The sequence below is a fragment of the Chelonoidis abingdonii genome, chromosome 6, assembly GCF_003597395.2.
Source record: "Chelonoidis abingdonii isolate Lonesome George chromosome 6, CheloAbing_2.0, whole genome shotgun sequence".
NCBI classification, from domain to species: Eukaryota; Metazoa; Chordata; order Testudines; family Testudinidae; genus Chelonoidis; species Chelonoidis abingdonii.
The window spans coordinates 88,544,393-88,558,428 of NC_133774.1; the positions used below are offsets into that span (position 1 = coordinate 88,544,393).

Here is a 14,036-nt window from a genome sequence, read left to right on the forward strand (position 1 = left end):
TAAGAAGTCAGTAATAAGAACAAGGTGTTTCTAATTGGGCCTCATGAGTATGGAGCACATCCCCATTAGATTTAGTTTTATTAGGGATTTTAGATAGGCTTTTGAATAGTTGAGAGCAAAATTCAACAAATTATAATGAAATATCAGCTGATGGAAAAATAAGACCATTGGAATCTATGGATCTGACCTTGTAACCACTACTCAATTATTATAAGTGACAATTCCACCCACAATCACACATGTAACAAATTATAGCAAGGCTATGATCACAGTTCACATAAATTCTAAGAGTAGAGATGCATAATGACATACATTACAAACTGTTTTCTTGCGCTGGGTACTTTGCTTCATTAGCTATAAAGGTTAAAACCATCTAAAACAATATTAGATATTGCTGTTTCATTTAATGTTTTGTTTTGCTGTAACCAGGGACGTTTTGGAATTCAGCCTCCTTCAATACTGAGGCCTCATATCTTCATTTCCCTACTTTCCATGGAGAACTCAGTGCAGATGTGTCATTTTTCTTTAAGACTACAGCTTCCTCTGGCATGTTTTTAGAGAACCTGGGGATTAAAGACTTCATAAGGATAGAGCTGCACTGTAAGTCATCTTTAATAAACGATTTTTGGTTTTTGCTTTCATTTAGATTGTCAAAAATTAGCACTTTGTAATGCTGAATTCAAATGAGAGAGAACCTATATTCCACTAATATTTTTCCATATTAGGCAACAGTATAATTGCATTGTCTTCTGTTAGAATGGTGTGATTTGGTGTAAAGTACAATGATGTAATAGCCTAGAGAGCCATGAAATAAAGAAAACTTCAATAATATGCTCTTGTTTAGCATTTCAGAATAGAACCTCAGAAGCAATATTGACATTCTTGTGATATGTTGATGAGCCAAGCTTAAGATGCTGATACTTCAGAACAAATGGTATAATAAGGTGGAAAATACACATCTATATCGGAAAGCATTTGGATGAATACTAAGGCTTTGTCTATACTACACAGCTTTTAGCGACACAGCTGTGCCACTACAGACATGCGGCTAAAAGGCACTCAGAGTAGCCACTGTTTGTCAGCAGGAGAGCACTGTCCTGCTGACAAAAAACTTCCACCCCCAACGAGTGGCGTTAGCGTTATCTCTCCTGCCAAGAAAGCACTGTTCACACCAGCCTTTGTCATCAACATAACTTTTATCTTTTGAGGTGTGTGTGTTTCTTAACACCTCTGAATGACGAAAGTTCTGTCTTTCACTTACCAGTGTAGACGCACCCTAAATAGGAGAAATTCAGTCACCTCTGCATGCACAGAATTCAGCTGGAGATCATAAGACTCTTTATCTCTTGTCATAAATACTTCCATTTATACATACCTATTTCATGCCTACCTCCACCCATCACAATCCTCATAACTCTCCCTCACATATACCAAGTTTGGTATATGTCCGTATTATTCCCATGATGACTTGTGACTAGCGAAGCCAGAGGGAAGAATGTTGGTAGTGGAAGACTCATTCTGAACTGGAACAATTTTGATGCAGAGTAGCTTTTTATTTAAAAAAAAATAATTATTATTATTCCACTATTTTGCAGGATTAAAAAAAAATCTTCAATTCTGCCACAATCATCACATACACCCAGGAAGCAGTTGTGGATTAGCCATTGGTCCAATGAGATCTGTGCCCAGGGGCCCCAGCCAATTGGGGCCTGCACCCCAGCCTGCTCCGCCCACCCTGTACTTCCAGCCAGGGAGAGGGTCAGCGCATGGGGGCTTGCCCCGCTCTGCCTGCCCGGTGCTCCAGCCACATCCCATGCCACGACTCCGCTCACTGACTGGAGAGCCGGGCAGGCAGAGTGAGGCAAGCCCCCATGCCATGACCCTGCTCCCTGACTGAAGCATGAAGTGGACAGAGCAGGGCAAGCCCCTGTGCCCTGACCCCATTTCCCCATCAGGAGCTCTGGGGGGCGGGGCAGGGCAGAGGGGACTGCCAGCAGAAGGGGTTGGGAGGGACCCCCACTTGCTCTGTCCCAGGAGCCCCACAAAACCCTAATCAGCCCTTGCCAGTAAGCAGACCAGTTCCATGTTGTAAACAACCTAGTTAATCAGGGTCGCTTGTACATCTGAGTTTTGGTCTATAATACTCTTGACAGTGTCGTGTTTGTTAACAGCAGGGATTGATTAACTGTAACCAATGGGTGGCTGCATTCCTTTCATTCTGAGAGGTCTGATAAGATAGTCGCTGTGGAAGAGATTTACCTTCACAATCATTTTAATATGAAACAGTCTTGAAACACCTGTCTTCTTGTGCCATATACCATTTTTAAGCAGAACTGGCCATTACCTTCTAAGTGGAGTTCTGCTTAGACATTGATTTCAAGATATGGTTCCTTTTAATTACAAGGCAGACGCTATGGTAGCTTTTTTTTTTTAACTCCGGTGTTTGTTTTGCTCCATGCAAGGTACTCAATAGATGCCAAATTTTGTGCCGATTAACATTATATGCAACCCCTCGTTTAGGTGGGGGTTTTAGAGTGCTGGGAGAGCTGCACCACGACCACACAAGGCCCATTAAAGCAGGGCTGCGGCATCGCTTTGGCATTGCCAGTGCAGACTAGCCCTTAATATCATTGCTTTCCCCCTAGAGCCCATATCAAACCCTCTGCATGTCAATAGAAACCTTTTCATTGTCTTAGATCTGGTGTAGGTCTTTAGTCTTTTAATCAAATCCCCAGTAATGTAAATGGTGAGTAGTTGTTTGATTAGGGATTACTAGTTTTAATATGATTTTATTACTATAAACTCTGTGTGTGTCTGTCTGTGGAGATATTATCTATCTATCGACACACACACACATTTTTGGGCTTTGAGAAAAGTTTAAAAGAAAACAAATCTTTTCACAGAAAATCTTAAAATTTTCTTATCAGTTCTAATGTTAATTTATATTCTATTTCTGATCTTAGTCATGCTAAAAGTAACCTTTTTTGACATACCAAAGTATTCACTTGAACAAAATTAGTAGTTTCTCTTAAAGCAGCATATTAAAAGAACCACTATATATCTCTCTTGCTGTCAAAATTTCTGTAGTTGTTTATGGAACCATAATCTTCTAGGGACTGTCCCAAATCCACATAATGGTCCAGATACGCAGAGAATATAAATTGGTGTAGCTCATATACTTCAGTGAAACTCCATTGATTTATGTAAGCAGAAGCTCTAGCCTACCGTCATTCATTGGTGCCTAGATTTGCAGTGGAAGCTTACGTGAATAGATACATGTGGCCATCCAGTTTCTATTGACTATGCATCTCACGAGACTGCAGAGGGAGTTACTCTACCAAAGGTCGATATTAACATAAAGTTATGCTCATGAAAAGTGTCCAGTAATGCTGTTTACAGAGAGCAGTATACTAGGATTTACACTTTGGTTATCAGGAACTAACAGCTATTTTTTTGGCATAAAATTATCCCTTTAGTCCAAACTACACCCCTTTTTGAAGTTCCAATGTCTGTAAAAAGAAAGTCATAAGGAGTTAAGTACTCTTGGGAACAAAGTCAGAATCTTGCTGTTTAACTCAAGCATTTCAGTTCAAGACAAGAATCATGTATTACTTTTTGGAAATAAGACTATGCAGCAAAGTATGTTATAGCCCAAAGATAACACTTTACTGGACACTTTACCAGGTGTTAGAATAGACCAGTACTTTCTATTACCCAATATGTGTGCTCTGTGAGCCAAAAATCTGTCTTTTAATGCCAGTGGGACTTTCATCCACTTATCAGAAAATAGAGTTTAGCCTACTGAGGGTGTAACTTGTTTTTGGGGAAAAAAATCAGTGGTACTGGTAACTAAAATGTAAAGGTAACAATGACAGCCAATTAGCATGTTGGCAGGAAATGATTTTTATTCACATTAAAACTAAAGAAACTAGCACAGTCACTGTTTCCCAACTAGCATACTTGCTATGAGAACATAACCTCAGTATTCATGCTTTAAACAAACTATTGCTCTCAATAGCTAACAGTCTGAAGAGTGGACTTTTTTGAGGCCAAAATAGCCCCCTATTGCTGTGAAAGTCATTTGTCCATGAAACAAATAATTTTACCATCCCATCATAACCAGAAGAAGAGAATAATAGGACAGATCTTTTGAGAAAATAACCCTCTCTACCATAAAATGAATTTCTTTTTATGACCAAGATTCTAAACTTTCTTACATGTGAGAGCTAACTTATGTGTTTCTTATGTATTGCTTCTAGCTCCATCTGAAGTGACTTTTTCATTTGATGTGGGAAATGGACCTTTTGAAGTTACAGTGCAATCACCCACTCCCTTAAATGACAACCAGTGGCACTATGTGAAGGCTGAAAGAAACATCAAAGAAGCATTGTTGCAAGTGGATCAGCTTCCCCAAAAGACTCTCACTGCACCGTCTGATGGGCATATCCGTTTGCAGCTCAACAGTCAGCTATTTGTAGGTGGGTGTCCCTTTCTTTCCTTATTATCTTCATGTGAGGGTAGAAGAATGGTGGGAACCAGTGGCTTTTAAATATGATTAATATGGTGTGATGAAGACCTTAATACAGAAGTGGGAGAAATACAATATTTTCAAAAATCTACTTACAAATTCAAGGCTTGAGCCTGTACTTCTTCCTCAGGCAAAATTCACATTGAATCTAATTGAACTCTTGCCTAGTGATAACAACTGCAGGATGTGGTCACCAGCCTTTTAACTAGCACTTTTAATAAAATACTTATGCTGAGGTTAATTAATATGCAAATAAGCTGCAGAAGTTGTGATTGGGTCTTGCAAAACCAGTAGCAATTCAGATTGTTATTTAAATGACTATACTTTGGGGAAGGGATTTTGACTGAAAGATCCTAGTATTGGCCATCTTCTACTGAATATATGGAAGAATTGCTGCTAAGATATTTAAATTTATGTCTGTGAGTCTCTTTGAACATAGAAATACTATATAAGTGAAATTAAGTGATATAAATGATACATGTTCAATAAATATTAGTAACATCCACTCAAAAATACATAGTATTATTTATATGTTGTTTGTTGATAATGTAAGACTCTTATAATGCCTTGAAAAATGTAGTCTTGAAGACAGACACATATAAGACAAGAGGCTTTGTGAGGTCCACATTAGAATGTTAACTTGTTCATTTGTTTGTTGATTACATACTGGGGAGAAGTTGATAATTAAGCCACAGGGGATCAGAGTTGTGAGCCAGGTGAAAGATACAAATATTAAAGGAGTGAGTTTATTGAGGAGAGACTGGGGTTTAGTACATGAGGATTGTGTGGAAGGCAGGGCAGTCTAATGAGAACTTGATTACTTGTGGCACTGGCTCAGGAACTGTGTGGGTAAGAGATAAGAAGACTCCCAAAGGTACCTGTTGTGGAGGTGGGGTGAATGCCTTCTATAATGTGACACCACTGGATCTGGACTGTGGCAGGAGTGTGCTAAGCTAGGTTGAGAGCTTACTAACAAGGCCCTATCCTGCTATCCTCTGATCCCTTGTCCCTTGACAAAAGTTTGGGGCTAACTCAGGAGGAACAAGGATTTAAAAAGTCAGATCCTAAGCAACCAGAGGAGCTAGTAAAAAGGATCATCAAATAGGGAGTTTTTGAGGGAGTCAAGAGAGGGTGTATGAGAGGCAGATACACCTAAAAAACATACTTTGAGTAACAAGATACTGCCTCACCCACATTCTCTCTAGGCGACAAAATGACAGATGAAATTCAATATTAATAGGTGCAAAGTACTGCATATTGGAAAAAAATAATCCCAAATATACATGCAAAATGATCGTGTCTAAATTCACTGTTACCACTCAAAAAAAGGAGATCTTAGAGTTATTGTAGGTGGTTCCCTGAAAACATCCATGCAATGTAGAGCAGCAGTCAAAAAGGTAATGGAACGTTAAGAACCATTTGGAAAGGGTTAGATAATAAAATGGAAAATATCATAATGACACTATATGAATCCTTTGTATTCTCACACCTTGAGTACTGCTTGCCATTCTGGTTACCCATTCTCAAAAAAGGTATATTGGAATTGGAAAAGGTGCAGAGTAGGGCAACAAAAATGGTCAGGAGAATGGAACAGCTTCCATATGAGGAGAGATTAAAGACTTAATTTTAGAAAAGAGATGACTAAGCGAGAATATGATAGCAGTCTATAAAATCATGAATAGTGTGGAGAAAATGAATAGCAAAGTGTTATTTATCCCTTCACATAACACAAGAACTAGAGGTCACCCATGAAATCAGTAGGCAGCTGGGTTAAAACAAACATGTTCTTCACACAACACAGAGTCAACCTGTGGAACTCATTGCCATGGGTTGTTGTGAAGAGCAAAAAATATAATTGCGTTCATAAAAGAATGAGAAAAGTTCATGGAGGATAAGTCTCCTGTACATACACTGGTGAAATTTAAGAGACCAACTTAAGAAGTGCAACTTCTTTGGTGAATTGTTTATTTCTTGATACAAATGAAACTCTTCCTTGTAAGACATTAATCTTGTCCTCCAGAAGAGGCACATATTAATAATGCATCCCTGATAACTCATGCCACTGTAAAATTGGTAGATTGGTGACCAGTATTTTTCACTGTTTCAATATCTGTTTATGCCTTTATTTCCAATGCCAGTCAATGTCACTGTTCAGCAATTCACTTATGGGCTTATTGACCTTTGAGTGGAGAGATTTGTAATTCATTTAGCCAAATAGTTTCTCACCTGCATAAATGTCTTTAGACCCATCTCATATTGTGAGGTAAGCAGGTCAAAAAATGTTTGTTTGTTTTTTAACCTGAATAAGCAGCCTGGCTTGCTTTCTTCAAGTTAGGTATAACACATGGATAACTTCTGTTATAACAACATTTTATTTTTTTTGTTACAGTGTAAGATATCTTACTTATTATTATTACTGCTCTGTGAAAAAATTGCTGGTTCCTTTCATTTTAGATTTTTGGGTCAAATAGAAGCATATCTTCTAGGACAGGAAGGGACCTTGAAAGGTCACTGAGACCAGCCTCCTGCACTCACTAGCAGTACCAAGTACTGATTTTGCCCCAAATCTAAGTGGCCCCCTCAAGGATTGAGCTCACAACCCTAGGTTTAGAAAGCCAATGCTCAAACTACTGAGCTATCTTCCCCAATGCCATACTACCTTGTAATCCCTCAAAGAGTTTTGCAATTACTCTTCAGAGCAGAAGTCATACAAAGTGGCATTTGCTTACATGTATAATATCCAAATGGTACAGTAAAAGTTTGATGGAACACAAATGGTTTATTAGAGCTTGACCAAACTAACTTTACTTGCACAAATGTTTTTCCCACATCTGCTACAGTGAATGTTTGTGCTTCAGAAAATTTTGTTGACACTCATTAAATGCCTTTAGCTAATGTCTATGTTTTGTGGCTTTAATTATATCATATGGATCAATGTGAATCTGTAATTTATTTTGTTTAACAATTAACTCAGTCTGTAGGATACTGTATCTTTTCAACAACTCCTAGCTTATTCATATGAGCAGGTTGAATTTTTTATTATTATTTTCTGTTAAGTCAAATGACATTTTTCTTTGGGGAGGGATAATAAAACTTTTTATTTGTCTACTTTTATTAACTGTACAATCTGTCATTACTTTTTGAGCCTGTATAGGCTAGTGAAAACGTCTAGTTAACAGTGGATATCAGTGATTTAAGAATGGCATTAGCAGAGTCAATCTTTATTAATGTATCAACTTATTTGCATAATAACTACCATAATTACCTATGAGTCATCTTCTTGTGTATTAAAATTGTAATCTCAGAGTAGAAGCATTATCCTTTATTTGTTTGTAAAGTACATACACTTGGATGGTATATAAATAACAAGCCTTCAAATTAGTGTTACATAAGAATATTTGATTCTTGTAGTATATAACATTAGAAAATCATAAAACCAGTGTATAGGTAATAGATATCTTTCTGGATACTATAAAGTTTAATTCATACTTAAGGCCTTTAATTGTATTTGTTTCTCATATATATTGAGTAGTATTGTTGATGAAATTTCAACTAAATTTTCCTCCAAATTTCTCACTGTGACGGGAGAAAACTCTAATAACTTTGTAAAAATAATTCACACCAGCTCTTGTTATAAGTAACTCATTAGCTAAAACCCACATCTCTCCCATTCTGGTTTATTGACACTTAAAATCAAGCTTTTCCACTAAAGCTCCAAAATTCTTCAAAGGAGGAAGTAAATATGTTAGAATCATTAAAAAAGAGAGAGAGAGAGACATTTGAGGAAAAATTGAATATAGGATTTTAACTAAAAATAATTTTTTGGAAATACATAAAAATTGCAGACAATATTGGACTTGTATGGTACTTGCTGTCTTTGCTTTTTAAAGAACGCTAATTCTAGATGCATGTTAGACCAGCAATTATTAACAACGGGCAAGTATTGTTCTCACAAGGATTGTAGATTGCCTCATCTGTCTGAAAACCATAATGAATAAGATGTTAGCTATCAGGAGACATACCATACAGAAACAATGGCAATCAAATATGAGACCACAAAGGAAGATTTGTAAGTAAGATCAAAGGACTAAAAACCACAGTAGTCAGGTTTCTTTTAGGGTTTTTTTTTTTCCCCATCTTTCTCCTCTTTCAGCTGTAACTGAGAATGCTAAAGACTGTATGTATCTGTTAAAATCCTGGCAGCAGTAACAACTGAATATTTATGTTGATATAAAAGACTGCTGAATGAAGGCTTGCAGTAACTAAATATTTAGATAGATCCACTGATGGAAACAAAGGGCTGAGTTCTAATAGTGCTCCTTACTTGATACTCTCACTAAAGTCAATGGTATTTACATATATGGAAAAAATAGAGTACTGGGCATTAAAATAGTGGTTATATTCCACTTAAAAAGCAAAAAAGTAAGACTGTCATGATAATGGGAAATAGACAGAAAGCCCAAGTCATGGATGTAACCTAGCTCCTCTGACTGCACTATCTGGACTGTACAGGGAGAAGTTGTTTTAGGGACTTTTGTACCTTTCCTATTCTAGGGCTGGTTGGGAATCACTTCAGCTCCTAGCATGAGTTAGAGCATCCTCAGAACTACCCTTACTTTCACCTGGCTACCTGTAGTCCCAAAGAGGCCATTCTGTCAGCCAGGAATAGCCAGAGGCACTCCAGCTTCCTTTTGCCAAGGAAAGCACCTTTGCATGTCCTCTGTACTAGAGGAATTCCTCAGGGACCAGATTCTATGCCTTTATGGCTCATATAGTGTGTTCAGTGCTCCACATAAAGATCATCTCTGCTCCAAAGAGTGTACAGTCTTAAAGACAAACGTAGAAAAGTCAGAACACGGAGAAATCTAAAGAAGAGAAGAGTAAATTATCTATCTATAGGATGTATATGATTCCCACACCTGAGGACCTCACTGTCTTTTATGTATTCATACCCACAACACCTTTGCCAGGTAAGGAAGTACTCCCCCTATTTTACTGTTGGGAAAACGAGGCACTGAGAATCTAAGTGACTTGTTCAAAATCACACAGGAAGTCTTCAGCAGAGCAGGGAATCGAATTTGGGTCTGTCAGGTCCACGGCTGGGGCCCTAATCACTGGACTATACTTCCTGTCCTAACATAGAGGTGTTGTGGATTTTATTTTTTTAATCTAACACCCACATATTCTTCTTCTGTGAATTAATACAACGTACCTTTGCTTGGTATCTTTTGTTGTGCAAAATCTTTTCCTTTGATAAAAAGCTTCAAGAGTTTGTTGTAATTACTTGAGAAACACAAAAAGCAAGATATACATTCAGAGTTACTTATAAATATTTGCACTTGCATAGACCATAATGGAATGTTTGGGGCTGTAAAACATAGAGTCTCTTACACATCCATTCTTTTAAATTTAAAAAGTTCACATGGATTTATTTCAGGTGGAACAGCATCCAGGCAGAAAGGATTTCTGGGATGTATTCGTTCTTTGCAGTTAAATGGAATAGCCCTGGACCTGGAAGAGAGATCAAAAATAACTCCAGGAGTTGAACCAGGTTGTCCTGGACATTGTAGCAGCTATGGTAACCTGTGTCACAATGGAGGAAAATGTAGAGAGGAATACAATGGATTCTCTTGTGACTGCGCTTCTTCTGCTTACAGTGGGCCATTCTGTCAGAAAGGCAAGCATAAATAGTAAATCTGTCACATGTGGAAGCATGTAACTACTGAGTATTGATTATAAATGATCTCTTCTGGCATTATGAATAATTGAAAATAGTAATCCTTGCAAACTATTCCAACTCATACAATCTGGAGCAAGCTCTACACCACTATCTGAAGAGATGGATCTATACACTTCAAACGTCTATTTGCAAAAATGTCTCTTTAATTCACCTTTATTTAATGTAGAAAAATATGCTTTCAGCTATATTTCTGCAGAGCCAGTGAATAGTTCACTTAAACCCCATTATGGGTCTCCAAAGGATTATATTCAGTATGTACTTTTTAAAGCTGATACTCACATTACTTGAGAGCATCAGTAACCTTCCCTGCTTCATGCATCTCTGCTGTTGGAATCAAAAATTACAACTGCTAGCTGTGGTAATGCCTTTTGCTAATGCGAAGAGGGCTTAGAAAACTGTTTGTCTGCATCTTCCAGAAAATGAAGCAGAGAACTTCAAAAGGAAGTCTAAATAGTAACTCCAGTTAATCTTGGTAAATGACGAAACTAGGGCATGTGGGCATTTTATTCTAGGTGGGGGGGGGGCAGTTGTGTGTTAAAAGACGCCGTCACATTTTTCAGTGTTTCTGGTTTCCTTTTATAAGATTGTAGTTAGTTAAGGGATGTATTTTTAAAGTCAGTCAACAAACTACTTAATTTCTGTCCTCCAAATCCAAATTTCAGAAGGGGGGTTAATTATGGGTGGGAAGAAGGGGAAGATCTAATTAAGTTGTTTTTCAGAAGGAGAGAGCTAAATGGCTCCCACTGCATGTAGATCCAGGGAATATGAATGGGCCCACAATTGTTAACATTTTCCATTCATTGTGTGCACTGATGGCCAATTAGAAGGCCACAGGTTTGAATTTTCAGTAATAAAATAATCCAAATAATACTTCTGTTATTTTTTAATAATCCTGTTAGGCAGCTAAAAATGAAGGGCCTGTTCCCACAAAGTGATGAGTGACTCCTGCAAAGTGTTGAGTGACCTCAACTCCCATCATTATCAGTGATCACACTCACATTCACAGGGTCAGGCCAAAGAGGCAGAAATGGAGCTCTGTGTGCTCCTGCCACTTCTATTATTTGGGAGCCAATGCATCCTCACAAACACACCTTGCAGTAAGGGAGTCACATATACTCAGAAACTGCAAAGGAAGTGGATAAAACCCATTTTTGAGAAATTATCTGCTTTTACATAAAACCTTCAATACATGGTAAATTCATTTCTTAATAGTAAAATTTGTAAACTTGAAATTCCTATTGCATTATTTCACCTGATGTTTCATTTATTTCTATTTTTTAAATAACTTCCCAAAATATGGCACCTAACTATTATTAAGTTCTTAGATTGGAGAAATAATACATGGTAGAAGGAAATATGAACTTTTTAGCAAAATCCATTTTAAATATTTATGACAAAGAAAGATGTCTGAGATCCAGTCCCACAAAGTCCCTGGAAGTAGACAACAGTAGTTAGGTTCGCAAGATAAGGCTCTTTATCCTGTTTAGGATTTGAAACCTCACTGACTGAGAAGTTTTAAACTAGACAAGGTTACATTAGCCTGTATACCGTAGAGACTAATTCTGTGCTGCAGCTGGAAGCACCGGATGACCTACAGTAATAGGCTTTCTTCATCTCCTGACTATATCAAAAGTACCGTGGACCAGGTCACTTTACTCCTATGGGTCATGGTACTTTCCAAAATGTCTCTGAGGGCTATGTGGAAAAGAGAAGATAGCTCCAATCTGTACCAGGTAATTTCTACAGGGATTTAAGGGGGACATTCTGTGCCCCATCCTATTCACTGTGCCCCCTCCTCCAACATCAAATCCTAAATCAGAGAGCACCCTACACAGGGTCTGAAGGAGGGCAGGATAGTACAGCAGAAATGATTGAACACATACACTTCCACAAGGAAGGGGAAATCTGTGTGTAGAGGGTCCCCTCATGTGTGGATTTGTTGCGGAGAGGGCAATCCTGGCCTATATTCTTATCTACCATGCTGATCAACAGTGCTACCATTATTTCTTTTCCAGTTTAATCATAGTAGTTATGAATATTTTAAAAATCCTTCCTGTAAAAAAAGAAAAACCTTAATGTTTGGTTGTAGGATGTTAACAAAACTAAATTACATATCGTTTCAGAGATTTCTGCCTATTTTGGAGCTGGCGCCTCAGTGGTCTACAATTTTCAAGAATATTACACCTTAGCTAAAAATTCCAGTTCTCATGCTTCTTCTTTCTACGCTGACATGACTCTGATCAGGGAGGTAATCTCATTTACCTTTCGGACAACACGGACTCCAAGCTTACTGCTTTATGTGAGCTCCTTCTACAAGGAGTACCTCTCAGTTATTCTTGCCAAAAACGGTGAGTGCTCAATAACAACAAAACCGAATGAACAAAATTACAGCTGAAATTCCAAACTATCGTAACAACTCTGAATTTCTTCTGATTCTCAGACCCAAATCCCAACCAAAGCATGTTTGTTCCATTGTCACTTTCTTTAGGTGCAAGATTTATTTTTCAGCAAGGCCTAAAAATAAATGCTTTCCACATGAAAAAATTATTGCAGCAATACCTGATTAAAATGATTTATTCCTACAATATTTGTTTAATCCATGTAGGAAATAAGTATTTGTTTGGTTAATGCTGGAAACCCTCTGGTAATATATAACAATATCCTAAATTAAATTCTTTGTTTATTTTGAAATAAACTGTCTGGTTAAGCTAGACAGATGTTTACTATAACATTCTTCCAAAGCACAGAAATGACAAACATATGTAGTTTTATGATAAACAATATTACAGTTGATTTATTTTAATTGTATATTATGCTATGCTAGACCCAAAGCATTTTTCAAGCTAATACGGTTGGCCAAATACACTTTTAGCCAAAATGGACATAAGTTAGTTGAAATCAATGGAGCTGTGCCCATTTAGGCCAGCAATTAATTTTGTCCAGTATTCTTGTTTTTAAATCTTTGCTCTACTTTTCCTGATTCTAGGTATTTTGTCTGCCTTACACAATACATTGGCTAATGTTATACCACTGCCTTTCAGTGAACAGATAAATTAGGCCTGCTCAGGAGTTTGGGACTTGTACTGCTTTCTTTTGGATAAAAAGCCCCACTTTTACAGCTAATAGAGGTTCTCCAGCTCAAATGATGTGTAGGTCTGTGTTCCAAAGCATAAGATCCTAAATTTTGTCACTTCTTAAAACCATGAACTGGTGTGGCCACTGTGCTCAGAACATTTGATAAACAGGGACAGAGCTATTACACTTACCAGTGTAGGAGAATATCATGATTTTATTCCAAGTCCTACCAAATGATCAATCACTATGAGTTTTAGAGATTGTAAAGCAGTTATTGGTTCAGGAACAGTGCTAGATATTATGGTAGGAGTGGGCAAACATTTTGGCCTGACGGCCACATCTAGGTGGGGAAATTGTATGCAGGGCCCTGAATGTAGGACTGGGGCAAGAGGTTGGGGTGCAGGCTGTGAGGGTGAGCGGTGTGCAGGAAGGGGCTCAGGGCAAGATTCTGAGATACAGGAGGGGGCGGGGTGCATGAGGAGGCTCAGGGCAGGGGGTTGTGTGGGGTGCAGCAGGGGGCGATGGGCAGAGGGTTGGGGGCTCAGGGCAGGGGGTTGGGATGTACGAGGGGCTGTGGAGTGTGGGAGCAGGCTCAGGGCAGTGGGTTGGGGTGCGGGAGGGTTTCAGAGTGCAGGGCTCTGGCCTGGCACCGCTTACCTTGAGCAGCTCTGGGGTGGCAGTGGCACGCAGAAG

General features: G+C 38.3%; 1 protein-coding gene across 1 annotated transcript in view; it reads left to right on the plus strand.

Annotated features, from left to right (window-relative positions):
- Nucleotides 1-14,036, plus strand: part of CNTNAP4 (contactin associated protein family member 4) — a 291,312-nt gene that overhangs the window by 256,641 nt on the left and 20,635 nt on the right. The window contains exons 16-19 of the mRNA XM_075067493.1: nt 430-600; nt 4,260-4,478; nt 9,966-10,205; nt 12,392-12,616. Coding sequence (XP_074923594.1) covers nt 430-600; nt 4,260-4,478; nt 9,966-10,205; nt 12,392-12,616 — 855 coding nt within the window. The remainder of the gene's footprint in view (nt 1-429; nt 601-4,259; nt 4,479-9,965; nt 10,206-12,391; nt 12,617-14,036) is intronic.